The sequence below is a fragment of the Aspergillus undulatus genome (genome assembly GCF_047715775.1).
Source record: "Aspergillus undulatus strain CBS 261.88 unplaced genomic scaffold BDV17scaffold_1, whole genome shotgun sequence".
NCBI lineage: Eukaryota > Fungi > Ascomycota > Eurotiomycetes > Eurotiales > Aspergillaceae > Aspergillus > Aspergillus undulatus.
In genome coordinates this window covers 183,927-200,103 of record NW_027396605.1, presented here as the reverse complement: position 1 = coordinate 200,103, position 16,177 = coordinate 183,927, and the positions used below count along the sequence as shown (strand labels likewise).

General features: G+C 51.4%; 7 protein-coding genes across 7 annotated transcripts; 2 read left to right on the top strand and 5 right to left on the bottom strand.

Moving 5' to 3' along the window:
- Window positions 1-1,798: 1,798 nt before the first annotated feature.
- Window positions 1,799-3,023, bottom strand: BDV17DRAFT_1685 (uncharacterized protein). Its single transcript, XM_073754776.1, has 2 exons — window positions 2,415-3,023; window positions 1,799-2,344 (listed from the first exon to the last, which is right to left on the bottom strand). Exons 1-2 carry the CDS (start codon window positions 2,761-2,763, stop codon window positions 1,908-1,910), a joined length of 786 nt encoding a protein of 261 aa, XP_073620976.1. The 5' UTR covers window positions 2,764-3,023; the 3' UTR covers window positions 1,799-1,907.
- A 662-nt stretch (window positions 3,024-3,685) lies between these two features.
- On the bottom strand, window positions 3,686-5,170 carry BDV17DRAFT_1683 (putative transsulfuration enzyme family protein). Its single transcript, XM_073754770.1, has 2 exons — window positions 4,910-5,170; window positions 3,686-4,835 (listed from the first exon to the last, which is right to left on the bottom strand). Exons 1-2 carry the CDS (start codon window positions 5,060-5,062, stop codon window positions 3,798-3,800), a joined length of 1,191 nt encoding a protein of 396 aa, XP_073620975.1. The 5' UTR covers window positions 5,063-5,170; the 3' UTR covers window positions 3,686-3,797.
- A 190-nt stretch (window positions 5,171-5,360) lies between these two features.
- On the bottom strand, window positions 5,361-7,899 carry BDV17DRAFT_1654 (Zn(II)2Cys6 transcription factor domain-containing protein). The gene is made up of 3 exons (XM_073754732.1): window positions 6,654-7,899; window positions 6,298-6,599; window positions 5,361-6,223 (listed from the first exon to the last, which is right to left on the bottom strand). The coding sequence occupies exons 1-3, from the start codon at window positions 7,583-7,585 to the stop codon at window positions 5,535-5,537; spliced, it is 1,923 nt and encodes a 640-aa protein (XP_073620974.1). The 5' UTR covers window positions 7,586-7,899; the 3' UTR covers window positions 5,361-5,534.
- A 314-nt stretch (window positions 7,900-8,213) lies between these two features.
- Window positions 8,214-10,525, top strand: BDV17DRAFT_278496 (uncharacterized protein; the record flags this gene model as incomplete). The annotated part of the gene is made up of 3 exons (XM_073759543.1): window positions 8,214-8,936; window positions 9,176-9,179; window positions 9,246-10,525. 3 exons carry the CDS (start codon window positions 8,214-8,216, stop codon window positions 10,523-10,525), a joined length of 2,007 nt encoding a protein of 668 aa, XP_073620973.1.
- Window positions 10,526-10,708: 183 nt separating this feature from the next.
- BDV17DRAFT_1651 (uncharacterized protein) lies at window positions 10,709-11,818 on the bottom strand. Its single transcript, XM_073754726.1, has one exon. It carries the CDS (start codon window positions 11,550-11,552, stop codon window positions 10,893-10,895), a length of 660 nt encoding a protein of 219 aa, XP_073620972.1. The 5' UTR covers window positions 11,553-11,818; the 3' UTR covers window positions 10,709-10,892.
- A 397-nt stretch (window positions 11,819-12,215) lies between these two features.
- BDV17DRAFT_248430 (uncharacterized protein) lies at window positions 12,216-13,461 on the top strand. Its single transcript, XM_073756098.1, has 3 exons — window positions 12,216-12,571; window positions 12,821-12,918; window positions 13,014-13,461. Exons 1-3 carry the CDS (start codon window positions 12,257-12,259, stop codon window positions 13,033-13,035), a joined length of 435 nt encoding a protein of 144 aa, XP_073620971.1. The 5' UTR covers window positions 12,216-12,256; the 3' UTR covers window positions 13,036-13,461.
- A 411-nt stretch (window positions 13,462-13,872) lies between these two features.
- BDV17DRAFT_1409 (uncharacterized protein) lies at window positions 13,873-14,828 on the bottom strand. Its single transcript, XM_073754296.1, has 3 exons — window positions 14,592-14,828; window positions 14,383-14,488; window positions 13,873-14,208 (listed from the first exon to the last, which is right to left on the bottom strand). Exons 1-3 carry the CDS (start codon window positions 14,620-14,622, stop codon window positions 13,968-13,970), a joined length of 378 nt encoding a protein of 125 aa, XP_073620970.1. The 5' UTR covers window positions 14,623-14,828; the 3' UTR covers window positions 13,873-13,967.
- Between the last annotated feature and the right edge of the window lie 1,349 nt (window positions 14,829-16,177).

Sequence of the window (16,177 nt, the reverse complement as noted above, 5' to 3'; positions counted from 1 at the left end):
TTATCTCGTGAACTTTGGTGTGTTTCCTTCCGCGGCTTGACAGTTGGCAGCCATCAGCCTTGCCTTGCAGTTGCAAAAGCGCCTTAACTAAAAGCTAGCTTTCTACAGTCATTGGCCGCTCCCTCATGCACGACATATCAGTGCGTTTCAACGTTATTATGCGGTGCCAACCTCGAGTCAGCGACCGCGACCCTCTTGCTGCATCTCCATCCAATTGTTCCTGTCGTTCATGAGCGAAGGAGTCGCGCAGGATTCGACCCGGGCTCGGCTCTCGAACGACAGCATTCTCTTCGCATAACCTAAAGCTTGGATGGGCAATCCTGGAGGCTCAATGGCTTCTCCAATAAACAAGGGTCTTTTTGCTGACAGGAGATAGTAATTTTCCCGACTTCCCGAGTCCCTTGCGGCCCAGTCCATGATTATCAAGATAGGCGCCGTATCCAATCCCTGTCAAGCTTAGTGTCACTTTTTCTGCAACCATCCGAGATACCAAAATCGCCCGGGGCGACATATATATTTCCTTTTCGAGGTGACGGCTTGCAAGCCTATGCAGTTAACCTTAGCACCGTCTGTCGACTCGATCTCCTGCAGCCACAGGGTGGCTGGCCTCGTTCAATTGGCTGACTGTGTGCCACGTCAGTGACCTGGCAGTTGATCGAGAACGTTTCCCAGGTGATGCGACAACGCCCCGGTGAGAGGATACTAAAAAAGTACTTCTGTGGAATGGGTAAAGACGACAAATTGGAACCGAACCCTTGAATTTGCGACTCGGATGTCCAGGAAGTTGAGCACCTTTCCTAACCTTACCCGCTCAGATCAGACAAGATACAAAAGAAAATCCACCGGGATATCTTCCCTCATCAGTCGTCACATCTAATGCATCCTGCAAGGGGCCTTGATCCGCACCACTAACGGAAGAGATCCATCGCCACCCCCTTCCCCCCTCGACACTGCACCCCTTCCCCCTGCGCAAGAACAGCACAGACTCGCAGTCATGTTGTGTAATCCAAACTGTCGATCCAGACCTTGCCCGACGCCCTTCAGAGCACCCAGTTTGCTATGCGAAGTACGAAGTACTCCGTACTTCGCAGCTGGACACGGTACAACCGGCAACCCATGGTTCGGTTCGCAACGGTAGCCTTGAATCGACTCGGAGTTCAAGGTTCGTTCCAGAAGACTCGACGCACTGGCTCAGATGCATCTCCATCCTCGGACTCGAAAATCAAGTCTCGAGTCGGCTCGGCCAATGGAATTTGTCCTTCTGATGATCAGTTCAGATCATGATGTCAGATTCCCGTACTTTGTGATATGGTTCGGCGTTGCCGATGAGTTCCATGGGAGCGCTCCCACCGCATATAGTAAGGCCGCGCAACGGGCTGAGTAACGGGATACAATTGTTTTATCACGATTAGTATGATAGGACGGCCTGGAGGTTGTGCTAATTGGTCCCCGTCCCCGTTTCACTCTTCCGAGGAACTCCTCAGCCCTTGCTCCCTGCTTTCAGTGGGCGTACGGAGGAGAGATGGATGCCTTTCAGCCCTACCAGGGGCCTTGCAGATGGCTAAATGGAGTCTGAGACTCCGAGTTCAGCCCAGCTGGCTTCGCACGTGCTTAGACATGTTACCGGGGAAATGGAGGCAAGTTACCCTGTCGACAGGGGGCTCTCGTAAGGTACTCCGTACAAGGTAGCTGCTGGGTCGCATCACCCAACTGGCCATATAAGCACGAGAAATCCAGCTAGCTATGTATATGCTATGCATCGCGCCTTCTAACTCCGTTCTCCCTATCGGTATGCATATGATGGAATAAAGCCTTCAGTCAATCGAGATACATAATTGTACAGCGGCTTATAACCAGATGAGAATAAGATCGTTATAGATGGATACCGTGTAGTCCGCACGTTTCCATCAAGTCTCAACAGCACCAGGCGATATAGCAAGAATAACAGCCAGCGCAGCGACAATCAGCGCCCCAGCCACAAAAGCAATGAGCGCAATACTCCCCCTACTAGCCGGAAACTTCCCTCTGATAATCCAATACTGGCTCTCAAAGTACCGATGGAAACCAACTAGGAGGATGAGAATCGCGACGCCGATAAACGTCGTGCCGAGCGGCTTGCCTAGGCTGCGCAGGCGCTGCGACGTATCTGTTATTCTTATGAATTCAGCATCGGAGCTAGAACCGTGGATTGAGGGTGATAAGAACGAGGATACGCTCTGTGGCGTGAGTTCAATCCCATTCGCGCTTTCTGTTGTCGTGTTGCTTAGTCGGAAGAGTTGGGTTACTGCGATGCCGATTGATGCAAAGGCTAGTGAGGTTCGTAGCCAGGCGAGGAATGTTCGTTCTAGGTGCCGCTGTTAGAGCTTTTGAGCTTTGGACGGGGTGGATGGGATGGAAGGAAGGAGATGACGCACCTAGCGCAAGATGATCTCGAGCAACGCTCCCCTTGTTCTCGAGCTCTAAACTCCCATATCTATCCGCGATACGGGAATACCAGGGCGTCCGAGATTCTTCGGAATCGGCAGCGGCGCCATGACTGCCGGAGCCTGGCCCTGAACTCTGGCGCGTCGGAGATTTTACAGCGCCGGGCCCCGAATTCGACTCTGAGCCTCGCAGGACATTCTCCGTAGAATTGTACCGCCGCTGGGCCTGGTCCTTCTGCGAGCTATTGTGGCTCACTATTGGAGTTATCTCGTTAGGGCCAGGGTCCTGGCCTTGTCCCTGCCCCTGGCGCTGGCGCTGAGCTTGACGCGGAGAAGGCATGGTAATGGTCGCCTGATGCAGTGGGTTATCCTTGAAGTGGGTGGGTTCGTGCAGAGGTTGGTGGAGGGGTGAAGATCGTTGCGTGGCGGGCTCCCTCGTGTGTTGGGGATTGAGATCAGACTGGTCAATGATGGCGTGCTCGCGGGATAGCAGGGGTTCCCACCGCTGAGGCGTAACGCCCGCGCAAAGGATTATTTGGAGATAAGGTGGGTATGGTTGGCTAGCGGAGAAGAAACACTGAAACAATCAGATAGCGGTACGATACCCCAGCTTTCACGGTGGAGCGAATCCGAATCCGATTGATGCTATGGTCTGTGGGTTGCTTTCATTCTTGGAGGCTACAGTCGGTATGTGAGATGAGGAATGTCCAGAAGAGAGTCAAGGCAGAGAGAGTCCCTAGTTTACTGGGACTGTTGGCTTTCAATTGAACTCTGGACCTTCAATAGCCGCAAATGTTTCGTCTGCTCAGCCGCGGCCATCACGCGCCACCAGTTCTTAAGTGTGACCGGCTGTTTTGGGTTTAGCGTCTCGATTGATCGACCTGGGGACATGGCGGCAGTATTCGCTTGGTGAGGCGGTCTATCGAATGCTTGTTCCTCAGATTTCGTCTTCGTTCGTCGAGGTCAACCAACTTCTTCAACATCTGTTTTGAAACTGGATTTCGAGTCATAAAAGAGTGTATCTCTTCTTCCAAAAATAGAACGACGAGCATATAATATAGCCGCTGGCTTTGTCGGGATCTAAGCTCGATGGGTAGCAAGCACCAGAATTTATCAGACTGCGACGACCTTGCATCCTTGTCAAAACGCATATAGCATTTATGTACTAGTTGGCTGCGCCAATATCGAGGTCATATTCAATGATCGTCACTTATATACTAGCAGAAAAAGCAAGCATGGAATGTGCGGTCGTACCCGAGTGTGAGCTGCGAAGCACGGTCATTGATATCAATACATCCCCCACGAAGAAAAGCAACAACTTGAACGAGCTTCAATTCAAGATCAATACATGTCTTCTCCGGTAAACCGAGAGCACTAGCCCTGCATACCCTCCACTAGTGCCTTGAACCCCCGAAGCAAGTCATTCTTCAAGTCCTCCCAGTTCTCTAGCCCAACACTTAGCCTCAGCAGCTTCCTATCCACTCTTCCATCCGACAGTGCCCGCCACTCAATCAGAGACTCAACGCCTCCCAGACTCGTCGCATGCTGGAACAAAGCAAGCTTGCTCGGCAACACCTTCGCATACTCTTCGCTCTGCAAGACGATAGAAAAAACGGGCCCAAAGCCGTTGGGCATCTGCTCCCGCAGCCAAGGCTCGTTCTGAAGACTGGCATGGTGGATCCCCTTGAGAACCGTCCGCACAAGACCCTTGTCAGTGCTTGTATCCTCGGTGGAGCTTTTCAACGCCTCGTGCAGCCACGCAACCAACTTCCCTGAACTCTCACTAGCCCGCTGCACTCTGATGTCCAGCGTTCGCAAGCTCCGCAGACCAAGCCAGCTCTCCATGTTCCCCATTACATTCCCAAGCGCTAACCTGTCTTCAAAGAGTTTCTTCTGCCAGTCTTTTCTCTGGACCGCAAGCACCCCGCAGAGCAAATCACTATGGCCACCGAAGTACTTCGACCCAGAATGCATGACGATATCCGCACCCCACGCGAACGGGTCCTGCAGAGACGGAGGCGCGAACGTGCTATCAACAACAAGATACGCACCCCGCGAATGGGCCTTCTCCGCATACTCCTTGATGCTAAACGCCGTACCGAGCGGGTTGACGGGAGTCTCAAGCACAATCACGTCTCCAGCGCCTAGGCTTTCCGCGGAACAGTCGAGCGGGAGCTTCTCCAGCCCTGAAAGACGAGAAACCACAGAAATGACCTCGTGACTACCGTGGTACCCCTCACCCACAGAGACGCGCCGCGGGTTCAGGAGGACTAGGGAGGCGTGCAGTGCAGCTAGACCGGTTGAGTAACTCACTGCGTGACCCTTCAGTAGCGACGAGAGCACAGCTTCGAAGCGCGTTGCGTTTGGCGCGAATTCGCGGGAGTAGACGTAGTTTTTGCCGTCGAATTCGTCCTGTACAATAGATGGTTAGCAAGTATACCTACACTGTGCATGAGGAGGGAACATGAGGATTCGTCGGCACGCACCACAGGGTCTTGAGATGGGAGTAGATTCTCTGGCTCTTTGGGAAATCGAAAGGTCGTGGATAGATGGATTGGAGGTGCGACATCTGTCACCAAGTTCAGATAGTCGTCGGCGTGAAGGGCCTTCGTTGATGTGTGAGAATCCGAGGGTGCCATCTTTGTACGAAAAGAAGCAATGCAGAAGAGCCGCTGAGCTTAAACTTAGATTTATTCGAACCTGTGCCTTATTATCGTTCAGAGTTAAGAGGGAAGAAGGACTTTGACTTCGGCGTAGATACATGTTACTCAACTTCTTATAGAAACTTGGGCAGATCCACCCATGGAACCGTCGTTGAATTTCTGCTCGGCTCCACTCCTCTCAACTGCCTAATATGGAAGTCTATACAGAACACCACCGGGCCCAAGGTCGCCTCCCAGCTTCGCGCGACAAAGGTCGAAAGATTTGTAAGTTTTATATTGAGGAAAAATAGCCGCCCAGAGGTTAAAGTCCTTTCCATGTGGCTTGAGACGCGGTTTGGAGTGGGGAACCTTATAGGATCAATGGCTCGATGGAGGAGTTTTGAATTATAATCGAAAACTAAAGAGGGTATCCTAAAGAAACTGACAAATGACCGCCTATTCTCTAGCTCTAAGTTCCAGTATATGAGTTGTAGCCATAGTATAGCGGAACACTGCCATAGAATGGCGATGAGCCGAGCGGCTCATTGTAGGTGATGTTGTCAAAGCTAAGCATTTCTTGTATCATAATGTATTGCTGCTGCATCGCAAAGTCGTTCGAGGTACTCATATCCACGCCGGAATCACTCCCACTGTTGTAAAAATTCGGTGTTCCCACGTAAGCACCCGCAGCTGGTTGCTCGACTGGTGTTGGTTCTAGCATTGCGCCCATGTACCGGCGCAATGTCCTTGAGACCCGATGAAGGATCCCGAGTAGGTCTGTTGGTGATTTTTCACCGGCTTCAATTGCAGCTGCGCTTACTTTCTCCGAAATCCAATCTACCACAGTAATTGGATCGACTACCTTGCGGACTTCGTCGCGCTGACTCGGTGGAGTTGATAGTCTTAAAAGCACGGCAGCACACCGTATCGATTGTACCCATATAGGCCAAGGAAATCCGGCCCAATTTAAGGCGGAAAACCTCGAGAGGTTATCGAAAAAGGAACGTATTGTCTGCAACGTGTGGTAGTGGCACTCTCGCTCGTCCAGTGTCGATGACATGCCGAGTGAAGAGAACCCGAATTCGATGTTTGGGTTGACCGGGTGCATGGTTTCATATATACATAACGAGGTATAATGTAGTTGTGATATGAGAATTTCTGTATAGAATGCAATTAGTGGAGGTCTGGGAGACAATCAATGGGGGAAAAAGGCCGTTTTGGAGAAAGAGTACCGTTTTTCTCAAGATGCGGTGGGATAGTGGCTGTGATTTCCTGAAGCTTCCGTTGAAGGGCTTCTAGATACCATCTATTGAGCAGGGGGCCTGTGGAGGTCAAAGCTGTAGATTCTGTAGTTACCTGACAGCGATCTAGTTCCCTCAGGTCCCTCTGCTCACGGACTTGCTGGGCAAGTGCCTGCAAGCGTACCTGCAGAGAAAACAACTCATCTTCCTTGACTCTGCTAATAGAGCCAAGATACTCCTCCATCTGAGGAGTCCAGCGCATTGGGTCCACCCGTTGATAATGAGACGATGTCCTAGCACAACGTTAGAAAAGGCTGGTGTAGAATACGCAGAAAGTAGGAACGCACAGTGATGTCAAGAGAAAACATCCCAAGAGAGCCCTTTTGACATCTAAACTTTGCCGAATCGAGTCATCGGTATTCCCTTTGCGACCCGCCTGCGAGTCGGAGCTCATTACCTCGTTCGGGAAGAGGTATGCTTCCTTGGGCTTTGATAAGTCATATCGAAGATCGTAAGCCACTGCCATGGCTACTTGTGTGAGACGCGAAGGACTGGAAGTGTTGAGATGATTGACGAAAGTGTCAAACCCCCAGCCAAGATAAGTCAATGCGCTGAGTAGCAAGTCCAGACTTGACTCGATGTCTCCCAAGGCCTTCTGGATCAGTAGTCCCTTGAGCTCCTTTGAACGCGCCTGTTTCTCTTGAATCAATGGTGAGGTGCAAGTCATGATGGCCCGGAACAAAAGCGGCTTCTCTTCACGAAGTGTTTGCGCAGTAACCCCAGAAGGAAGGCGCATGAACGCAAGAAAAGGCAGCTTTTGGTCGCGGAAAATAGAAAGACGTGCCTCTTCCTGATCGGGAGACAGCCTCCAGTTGTTCAGAACAGTTGACGTCTGACCGGATACCGATTGAACTGGAGGTTGATCTAGAGTCTGTTTGCCCTTTCCTGTATCTTCATTTTGCGTCACAATGGCGTCGCGGTAGGCAATTTGCGGAGTATACTTAGACAGCATCTCATGGAGAGTGTCATTCTCAGTCTGGAGCCTTGCAATTTCCGCAGCTGAATCGGACGATTTCTGAGAAGATCGCTTGCGCAGTGACTCTGCCGAGCAGCATTGCTTGTTGAGGCGAGAACATCTTTCGCAAGTGTCATCGTTGCCTTGCCTAACGCACTTGGACTTGGTCTTGAAGCAATGCAGACAAGCCTGTCCATATGGAGCGGCTCTCCTCTTCCCCACCCTGGAAGTGGAGCCGTGCTGAGATGAGCTTTGACTTGACATCCTCCCAGCTTAAGGTGGAACGAGAGTGTAATGTGGGAAGCTGTCATCTGCCGAAGGTCTGTACATATCAAACAGACAATTGCCGCGATCGAAACCTGGTCAAGGAAGCCAAACAGGGGAAAACTAAGAGTCTGGATGGTTTGACTTGTCGAGCTCCAATGGAATGAGCAAAGAAACCACGTGACCCAAATGCCGCTAGTCGAAAGCTAATCGGCCTGCCGAGGATCATCTCAGATTCTCAAGGCTTCAAACTTCAGGCTCTCAAATTTGTCACCACTGCCGCTCAGGCCACCGGCAAGCAAAATTCCGACCTGGCTTATACGAAGATGCTGTCTTTCCCGAGCCTGATCATGGAAACGGCGGCTTCGGCCTCTGGGCGGGGTTCGGAGACTGGTTCACCTTTCCAGTTGGGGAAGTTCGGCGACGTGCCGTGCCTGCCCCATCTCGGTCCTCCCTGCCAATAAAAGGCGCACAATACAAAGCATTTATCGCAAACTATGACTCAGGAGAAGGACATGTTATGACTGCTCACTGCCCTTTATTAGAGGATCAAGCGCCGTATTCTACTCTCAGGACTTTATCATTCTTGAACTGAGTTCGTCAGGGGTTTAACACTCAGTCCATAAATATGTACCTCCGAGCTGTGCACGCAGAGGCGGAAATCGCCATCCTTCACCAACTTATTCGCAATAATCCCCTAGGCATCATCACAACTGCTATCAAGTCGCCTCACTATCCTCTTCTCCAAACAAGCCATATTCCCTTTGTGCTTGATGTCCCAGAGACCACGGATGGCAAACTTTCCAATGGAGTACTACGGGGCCACATGGCGAAGCAGAACCCACAAGCGAAAGCATTGACGGAGGCGCTAGCAGCGCAACAACAACAACAAGGCAATACGAAGCTCGAGCTAACAGACGAGGTCTTGATTCTCTTCAATGGACCACACCATCACTATGTGACCCCGAAGTTCTACACAGAGACCAAACCCGCAACTGGGAAGGTCGTTCCCACTTGGAACTATGCCGCTGTGCAGGCATACGGCAAGATTCGGATTTATTGCGACTCCAAGTCCGAGGAGACGACAAGTTTCCTGCAGAAGCAAATTGAGGAACTGTCGAATCAGTCCGAGACATCCATCATGGGATATTCCTCGCCGTGGAAGGTATCTGATGCGCCTGTATCCTACGTTGACCTTCTGAAGAAGAATATCATTGGGATTGAGATTACCATTGATCGCTTGCAGGGGAAGTTCAAGATGAGTCAAGAAATGGGGAAGGGCGATCGGGAGGGAGTCATCAATGGATTTGAGAATCTGGGGACGGAGACTGGCAAGGGCTTAGCAGCGATGGTAAAGGAGCGGGGAGAAATGAAGGATCAGAAGTGAAGCTGAAGCTGACATCTGTCTTGCTATTATCCCACGCTGCCATTATACATAATGATAATTACTCCATTATCTCATATACCTGCAAATCACTAAAATAGAACTCCTAGCTTCATGAGTTTCTTCATTACATGCCGCTGGAGCGTCGATGTAGATGGACCAAACACTTCAACTATATACGCTAACCGCATTTGGAGCTCACCAAGGGAGGTCCCCGCCGATTGTTCGACATCACCGCGGTCATCCGAGATCCTGACCATCCGCTCCCAATAACAGAATCGATAAACGTCAACATGGCATCAGATTTTAATTCCTCCCCGAAACCCAAGATCGACCTTTCTCAAAAGCTGTCCGAGCTCCGCGCATCTAAATCAAAGATTCAGTCCCCACGAGATTCAGCTCCTGTCACCCCTCCGCTCGCAGACACCCCAGACCTCTCCTCGCACAGCTACTCCGCCCCCACCCGTCGAATTCTCTCCAAAAACGATCATGAAATTTTCCTCTCCTCACCTACCTACAACCTCATCCTCGCCTTCATCTTCGGGCTCTCCGACTCAGTGCGGGGACGCGCCGCACCCGACGCAGATAACACCAACACCACAACCGATATTTCCAAGATTCTCTCGGTGGTAGACAACATTCGCACGCTCGTAGAGAAACACCCCGGGATCGACCAAGGTGGCTCTCGATTCGGAAACCCTGCCTTCCGCGACTTGTTTGACGACGTCGCCACCCAAAGCGCAGCGTGGCACCGGAACATCCTCGGGATACGAAACGACACCGCTGTTAGCGAGATATCTACATACCTCATCCACTCATTGGGGTCTAGGGACAGACTTGACTATGGCTCCGGCCATGAGCTGAACTTCATGATGTGGCTTCTCTGTCTGCGACAGCTAGGCTTATTCTTAAAGCCGGACTTTGGGGCGATTGTGTTCCGGGTCTATGTACGATATATGCGGCTTATGAGGGATGTCCAGTCGACGTATTACCTTGAGCCTGCGGGGTCGCATGGTGTCTGGGGGTTAGACGATTACCACTTTCTACCGTTTTTGTTTGGTGCGGCGCAGCTCGTTGGGCACCCTTATATCACACCGCTGGCGATCCATAATACCGCTATTCTTGATGAGGAGGGAGACCGATACCTTTACCTCGATCAGGTACGATGGGTGGATAGTGTGAAGACAGTCAAGGGTCTACGATGGCATAGTCCTATGTTGGATGATATTTCTGGCGCGAAGAACTGGACCAAGATTGAGGGCGGGATGAAAAAGATGTTCGTCAAGGAAGTCTTAGGAAAGCTACCCATTATGCAGCACTTCCTGTTTGGGAGCCTGCTGCCGGCTGAGCCCGGTATGGGTGAGCTCGGAGAAGGTGAGGAGAACGGTGAACATAGTCATGATCATGGGAACGGCCACGTGCACGACCACAGCCAACATGCAGACTGGTTTGGCGATTGCTGTGGGATCAAGGTACCGAGTACCGTGGCTGCTGGCGCCGAGATGAAGAAAAGGATGGGCGGTAACTCGAGCCTGCGTCCGGTTCCTTTTGATTAGTTGCGTACTACTGGTACATTTACATACCATGTTATGACTGGGATGATTGGATTGAATCACGATCTCAGGACCTGGCAAAGCTAAATGAAATGAATAGATTATTACAAGTACCGGCAACACAAGAAGGAACAACTGAGGGTACTTCAACTCATTCAAAAACTTGATCCTAAGGCCCATCCCGTGGAGAGCCAGTCTCTGTCTCGGCTGGAGGAGCCTTGGATGTTGTAGGGGCATCCGAGTGAGTTGAGCCCGGGTTGCTTTTCTGGAACTCAGCCTCCCACAGCCGCCTCTGCGTCTCCCGGAGAGTCTCAACCCTCCTTCGACGGCTCTCAAATTTAATCTCCTGTTCTCGCCTGAACGCCTCCATTTACTCATCCAACTTTCGCTGCGACTCCTCAGCCTTCTTCTCACAAGAGAGTACATCCATTCGCCTCGCCCACACCGTATTCATATCCCTCAGCCAACCTCTCACCGTCTCCTTCGCCTCCTCGATTAATGTCTTCCCAGACACCTGCAGCACCATATGAAGATAAACCTTGACCCCAAGTCTGTCATCAGCATCACGCACCTGTTCCCCCTTATAATAAACAACCTTACTCTTCTGCACCGGCTGCATCATCTCCGCGAACGCAACCCTATACTCGAGAATCGACTGCCTGGGACACTCAACCTCAATATCAACAACAACAGAAACGCACCAGTTGGGCACCCGACTATCGGGGTAGAACCGTCCCTCGGGCTTCCGATATGGCTTGGGAAGCTCCTTGGCTTTTGTGGTCAAATTGCCCATCGGCGCTCTGGCCGGCGCGTAAGTTTCGTGCGAGCGTTGCGTGCACTGGTAGCAGCGGAGGCCGGTATCTCCTCGGAGGCTATATGGGTGGTCCACTGTCGCGCAGTCCTCGCCATGTGCGCAGAGATTGCAAGTTGCGCACTCGTGGTTTGCTGGCTGGCCGCGGAGCCATTTTGCGGAAGGGTCCTGAGGAAGGAGGTACGTCCTCATGGGACTTCGTTTGCCGTCGGAGAACATTCTTGAGTTGATTGAGTACTCATCTTTAACTGGTAGGGAGGTCAGGTTGGGGATGACCTGGGGTTGACTGGATCATTGGATGGGAGGTGGTTGTGATAGTGCTGGCGTTAAGTGCGGATATCTATAGGGCTGGGAGACTCCCAAGTCATATATACTGAGTTCCATGTGCTATTCATGATATTTACTGTCAAGTGAATGGTTGATGAATTCGCTTGAGTAGCTTAATGAATTGTGTTCTTGGTGATAGAGGGAATCACTTCATGATATCCATTCACAAGTAGAGCTAAGACGACCTACTTCAGAAACGTAGGTAACCTGACAGTCTTCTGACTGGGAAAATTCTTGTTATATTCGACATTCTATAAAGTCTTCCTAATCTTCCTATACTTGCCAGTGTACATGGTGCAATACTCCGCGTCAAATCCTTCGACACCAGCTCGACTTGTAACCCTTACCCTTGGGCCCATGGGATCATACTAAAGAAAACCCGTATAGATATTCTAGTGCATATTCTATGCTATCAAAACACTCCACCCTAGCTGGAGTGTCGAAACTCTTACTTCAATTTATGTCCACGGGTATAGAGCCAAGTCACATGACCCGCTTAAAGCAGCACGGCCGCCACTCCCCATCCGTCACTCACGCCCGTCTTCTTCAAGAACCATACACTCCCACTCGAACCAAGCATCGAAAGAGTCATCATCATGGACGAATACTCATCCGGCGGAGGCGGCAAGCTCAAACTCAAGGGCGCCAAGGTCGCCGACGGCCGGGTGAAGAAGAAGAAGAGTAGTAAGAAGGCCTCGAGCTCTGCTGCGGCTACGGCGGGTGAGTCTACAGAGGACATCACACAGAACGAGAAGGATCAGGAGTCAGCTGCGCGAGATGGATCGCTTCCTGCTGTTGGTGGTGGTGATGAAGAGGAGGGTTCTGGAGCTGGATCTAGATCTGGATCTGTGACCCCGGCCCCGGCGAAGACAGAGGCTGAGAGGAGACATGAGGAGATGAGGAGGAAACGGGTATGTTGCATTGCATTTACTTCATTCATTCATTTGTGCATTTATCTGCATTGTTTTCCACTCTTACCTTTACTTCCCTTGGGCTTCACCATGTACTTTTGTTGATGACTCTTTCTTCCCCATCTTGCACCTCTTTGCTTTTTAAACATGTTGGACCAGATGAGGTCTCCTCATCCCTAGACCCTTTCCCAACACTCACTTCCCCAACATAGTGACACACATCCCATCCCGATGCTGACAGCCGGATAGGTACAAGAGCGGCTGAAGAAAGAAGGCGTCAAGACACATAAGGAGAAAGTCGAGGAACTGAATAAGTACCTGAGTCGTCTGAGTGAGCATCACGATATGTATGTTTTGACTCTCCATTATTTACATTTACTGTCAGCCTTGACGCTGGGATCCTCCATGTTGAAAGATGTCTTGCTAAGCGCTCTCTTTACAGGCCGAAGATTGGACCTGGCTAGACGCCGAACAGAGCTCAAGCCAAGTCTAGCGACGAGGTTTTGGTTTCAGTTTGTATGGCGGCCGTATGGGGTGCGGCTTGGGTTGGTTTCACCATGATTCAGCCCAGCCTTGTCCTGTGGCTGTCCGTTTGAGGATCGAGCGATAGGGTATGGAGGAATGGGGAATTGGCATACGGGCTCGACTCTAGTCTATTGAGCAATGTTATGGAAGTACCCCAGTGCGCGGCCTGATTGAGCCTTAGCTACTGGGATGGTGGCGGCTCCCTTCTGCACGCTTACTGGTTCAAGGCCCGGGTTGTTACTGGTGCTGGCTAGGTAGTGGCTGCCTTGCGTCTACGTCTACGTCTACGGCCACGGCCACGCAGTCACTGGCTACAGGGTTCTGACTTCTACATACGTACGGTTTGAAGAGTAGAACAGATGATAGGTCGAAAATATGCAGCGTATATACTTATACCCGCTTGGCTATGTGACACGCCAATGGACACGATGATATCCGGAAATGAGACAGACCGTAATTCTACCCCCAAGTAACAAGTGAGAGAGGTCTTGCTATCGAGAGCCAGTACCAATTTTAATGGTAGGAACCAATACCATGCAAGAACGTAAACCAAAGTCGACTCCACGAGATCTTAACGCCACGCGTATGATGCGGATAAATAGAAAGGAGCCAAAGAAACGACGCCCCAACCCAAAAAAAGGAGATGCTCAACAGCGACAAAGAATCAAAATCATAAATTAGGATCTTCAAGACGGGACGGTCGTGCAGCGCAGCGTAGCGTACGTAGCGTAGCCGTCGAGTCCAGCCCATCCGGTCCGATACCACCATCGCAAAGCCGGGACCGCACGGTGATCCCGGCTTGGTTCGAGTCGTAATTAAGGAAAATGGTCTCTATACCCCCTTAATAACCTGCGTCCGCTCGCTATTCAGCTTATCCGCGTTCCGGGCATGCGACTCCTTCTTGCAGTCCTCGAGCCCAGTGCACGAATGGGCCTCGAGCATCCGGTGTTTCGAGCAGAAGTGGCCATTGCAGAAGCTGCAGTCGCCGACAATTCGCTGGGCGGCTTCCTTGCACTCCTTGAAACTGCAACGGGGCTTGCGGGGGGCCATGTTGGGTGGCGTGGTGTGGTGTGGTTGTGGCGAGAGAGCGGACGGAGAATATAGTAGGGAGATGACGGAGAGATGCCGAAGTCGGACTCGGTGCGGAGGTGACGGAGACGGAAGTTGGAGAAAAAGGTTTGGGTTTGGGAGAGAGAGTTTGTAGGTTTTTGGTTTTTGGTCCTTGGAGAGAAGGTGCCGGTCAAGCCAGAACGACGAGGCGAGGCGGATTTTGTAAACTGGAAAGCTGAGACGAGAGGATGACGTGGTGAGAGCGCCTAGTAGAGGACCGGCCACAAGGGCGAGGTGAATGGGAGGCGACGGAGGCAGATAAGGGGAGAGATAAGGACTGAGCTGTATGGGTGAAGGTCAGGACGAGGACGGTGCAACGGGGAGAAAGGGCGGTATAAATAGGAGCAAAGGAAAGTGACAAAGAGTGGTCGGCGAACGGACTAACACAAGAGAAGTAAGAAGAATGGGCAGAGCATGGCGAAAGCAGCGCCAAAGTCAATTTAGACCGAAATAATGAATCGCCTCATGGATGCCCGGCTGAGTCAAGGCTCAAGGACAGGCGATCGCCTGTTGCCATTATGGGTGGACCGCTGGAAGCTTCCAGTGGCAGTCCAGTGGCAGTCCCCGGTCGGTTGCTTCATTATTGGGTTGCCGAAAGATTCGCTGCTTTATTAATCATTGACCCAGAGTCTCTTTGCCTTGCCTTCTGTAACAATGAAGTGGCAGTGAAAGGCGGATTCTTACTAACGCGGCGCCTTACCTACTGTAACTGTCTAGAGTATCCATACTCCCTACGTGTCCTAACCACATACTTCATCTTTGATCATTCTGATGGCGTCATGCTGCCATTGCAACTCCTGACTGAACGATGTCGCAAGTGACACTATCACAGGAACCGCAAGAGCTGGCGTTTGTATAAGATTTGTTGCCCAACTGCTGCATTGTACTGATCCCGGTATATACTAGTCGGTCCAATGCATGCAATGAGACTTCCAGGCTTCGAATCCAGGTACTCAGGTCGCCGCCAAGGCCAAAGACTGCGCAATCTGCATCTGGCCTAACACGCACCCCCGCAATAATTGAACCATAACCCAGTTTTCATATGAGATGGGCTTGTAGGAAGTTAGCGACGGGTGACTTGGTTGAATCTTAATATCCCCTAGGAGCGTCACATGGGCCGGTTGATCGCACCTGCGGAACTCCGTCACCTGAGTCAACCTCTGGCCTGCAAACTCGACATTTGAGGTTCATAGACATGCCATCGGGTCACAATGGTGCACTTGAAGCTCGTACTTTTGTACGTACATCAAGGCCCAGCACAAGTAGACCGAGAGTAGCACCGGATGAGTGAGTGTTGCAGTCGTACTCGCGCAGACCACGACGCACAGGTGCAGGTTGCAGAGCGCAGGTCTGCGCGTTTTTCCTGTTGTCTGTGCTGGCTGCAGCTACTTTAGCCGGATCCAATCCTCCAGCAATGGCATTATTGAAGGCCTTCCAAGGTTGAGCCCTGGGTTCAAGGGGTCTCGTTCAATAGAATGTCGGCTAGCCGCAGTACATTCTCCAGGGCTCTGTACGCCGGAGCCTGAACTCCGGGGTAGCTGGAAAAGGTTGGGCACTAGGCGGCCTCTATTTGAACCAACTAATCGGACCGCAGCCTTGAAAGCCCGCCAGTGGGAAGATGCAGGAGTGGGTGAAAACGAAGTTCTTCAGGTTCTTCAGACAACACATATGGAGGTTCTCGGCTAAGTTGCACACGGACTAAGCCTGATGGGGACCTCCCAATTTGGGCCGGTATCTCCCGACCTCCCACTCACTACTACTCATGAGTCACTTGCTTCCACTCAAAGTCATCTCAGTCATGCAAACTGCACCTCTTCTGGCGATCAGCCTTTTTAGCTGCATCGTCCTCGAGAAAATAAACTCGCCCATATTCACATCCCGCAGAGTTACGCGGACCTCCAGTCACCCAGCCCTACCGGAACATAGCATGTCCACTGTCCACTCTGTAACTGACAACTGACCACTTCGGCT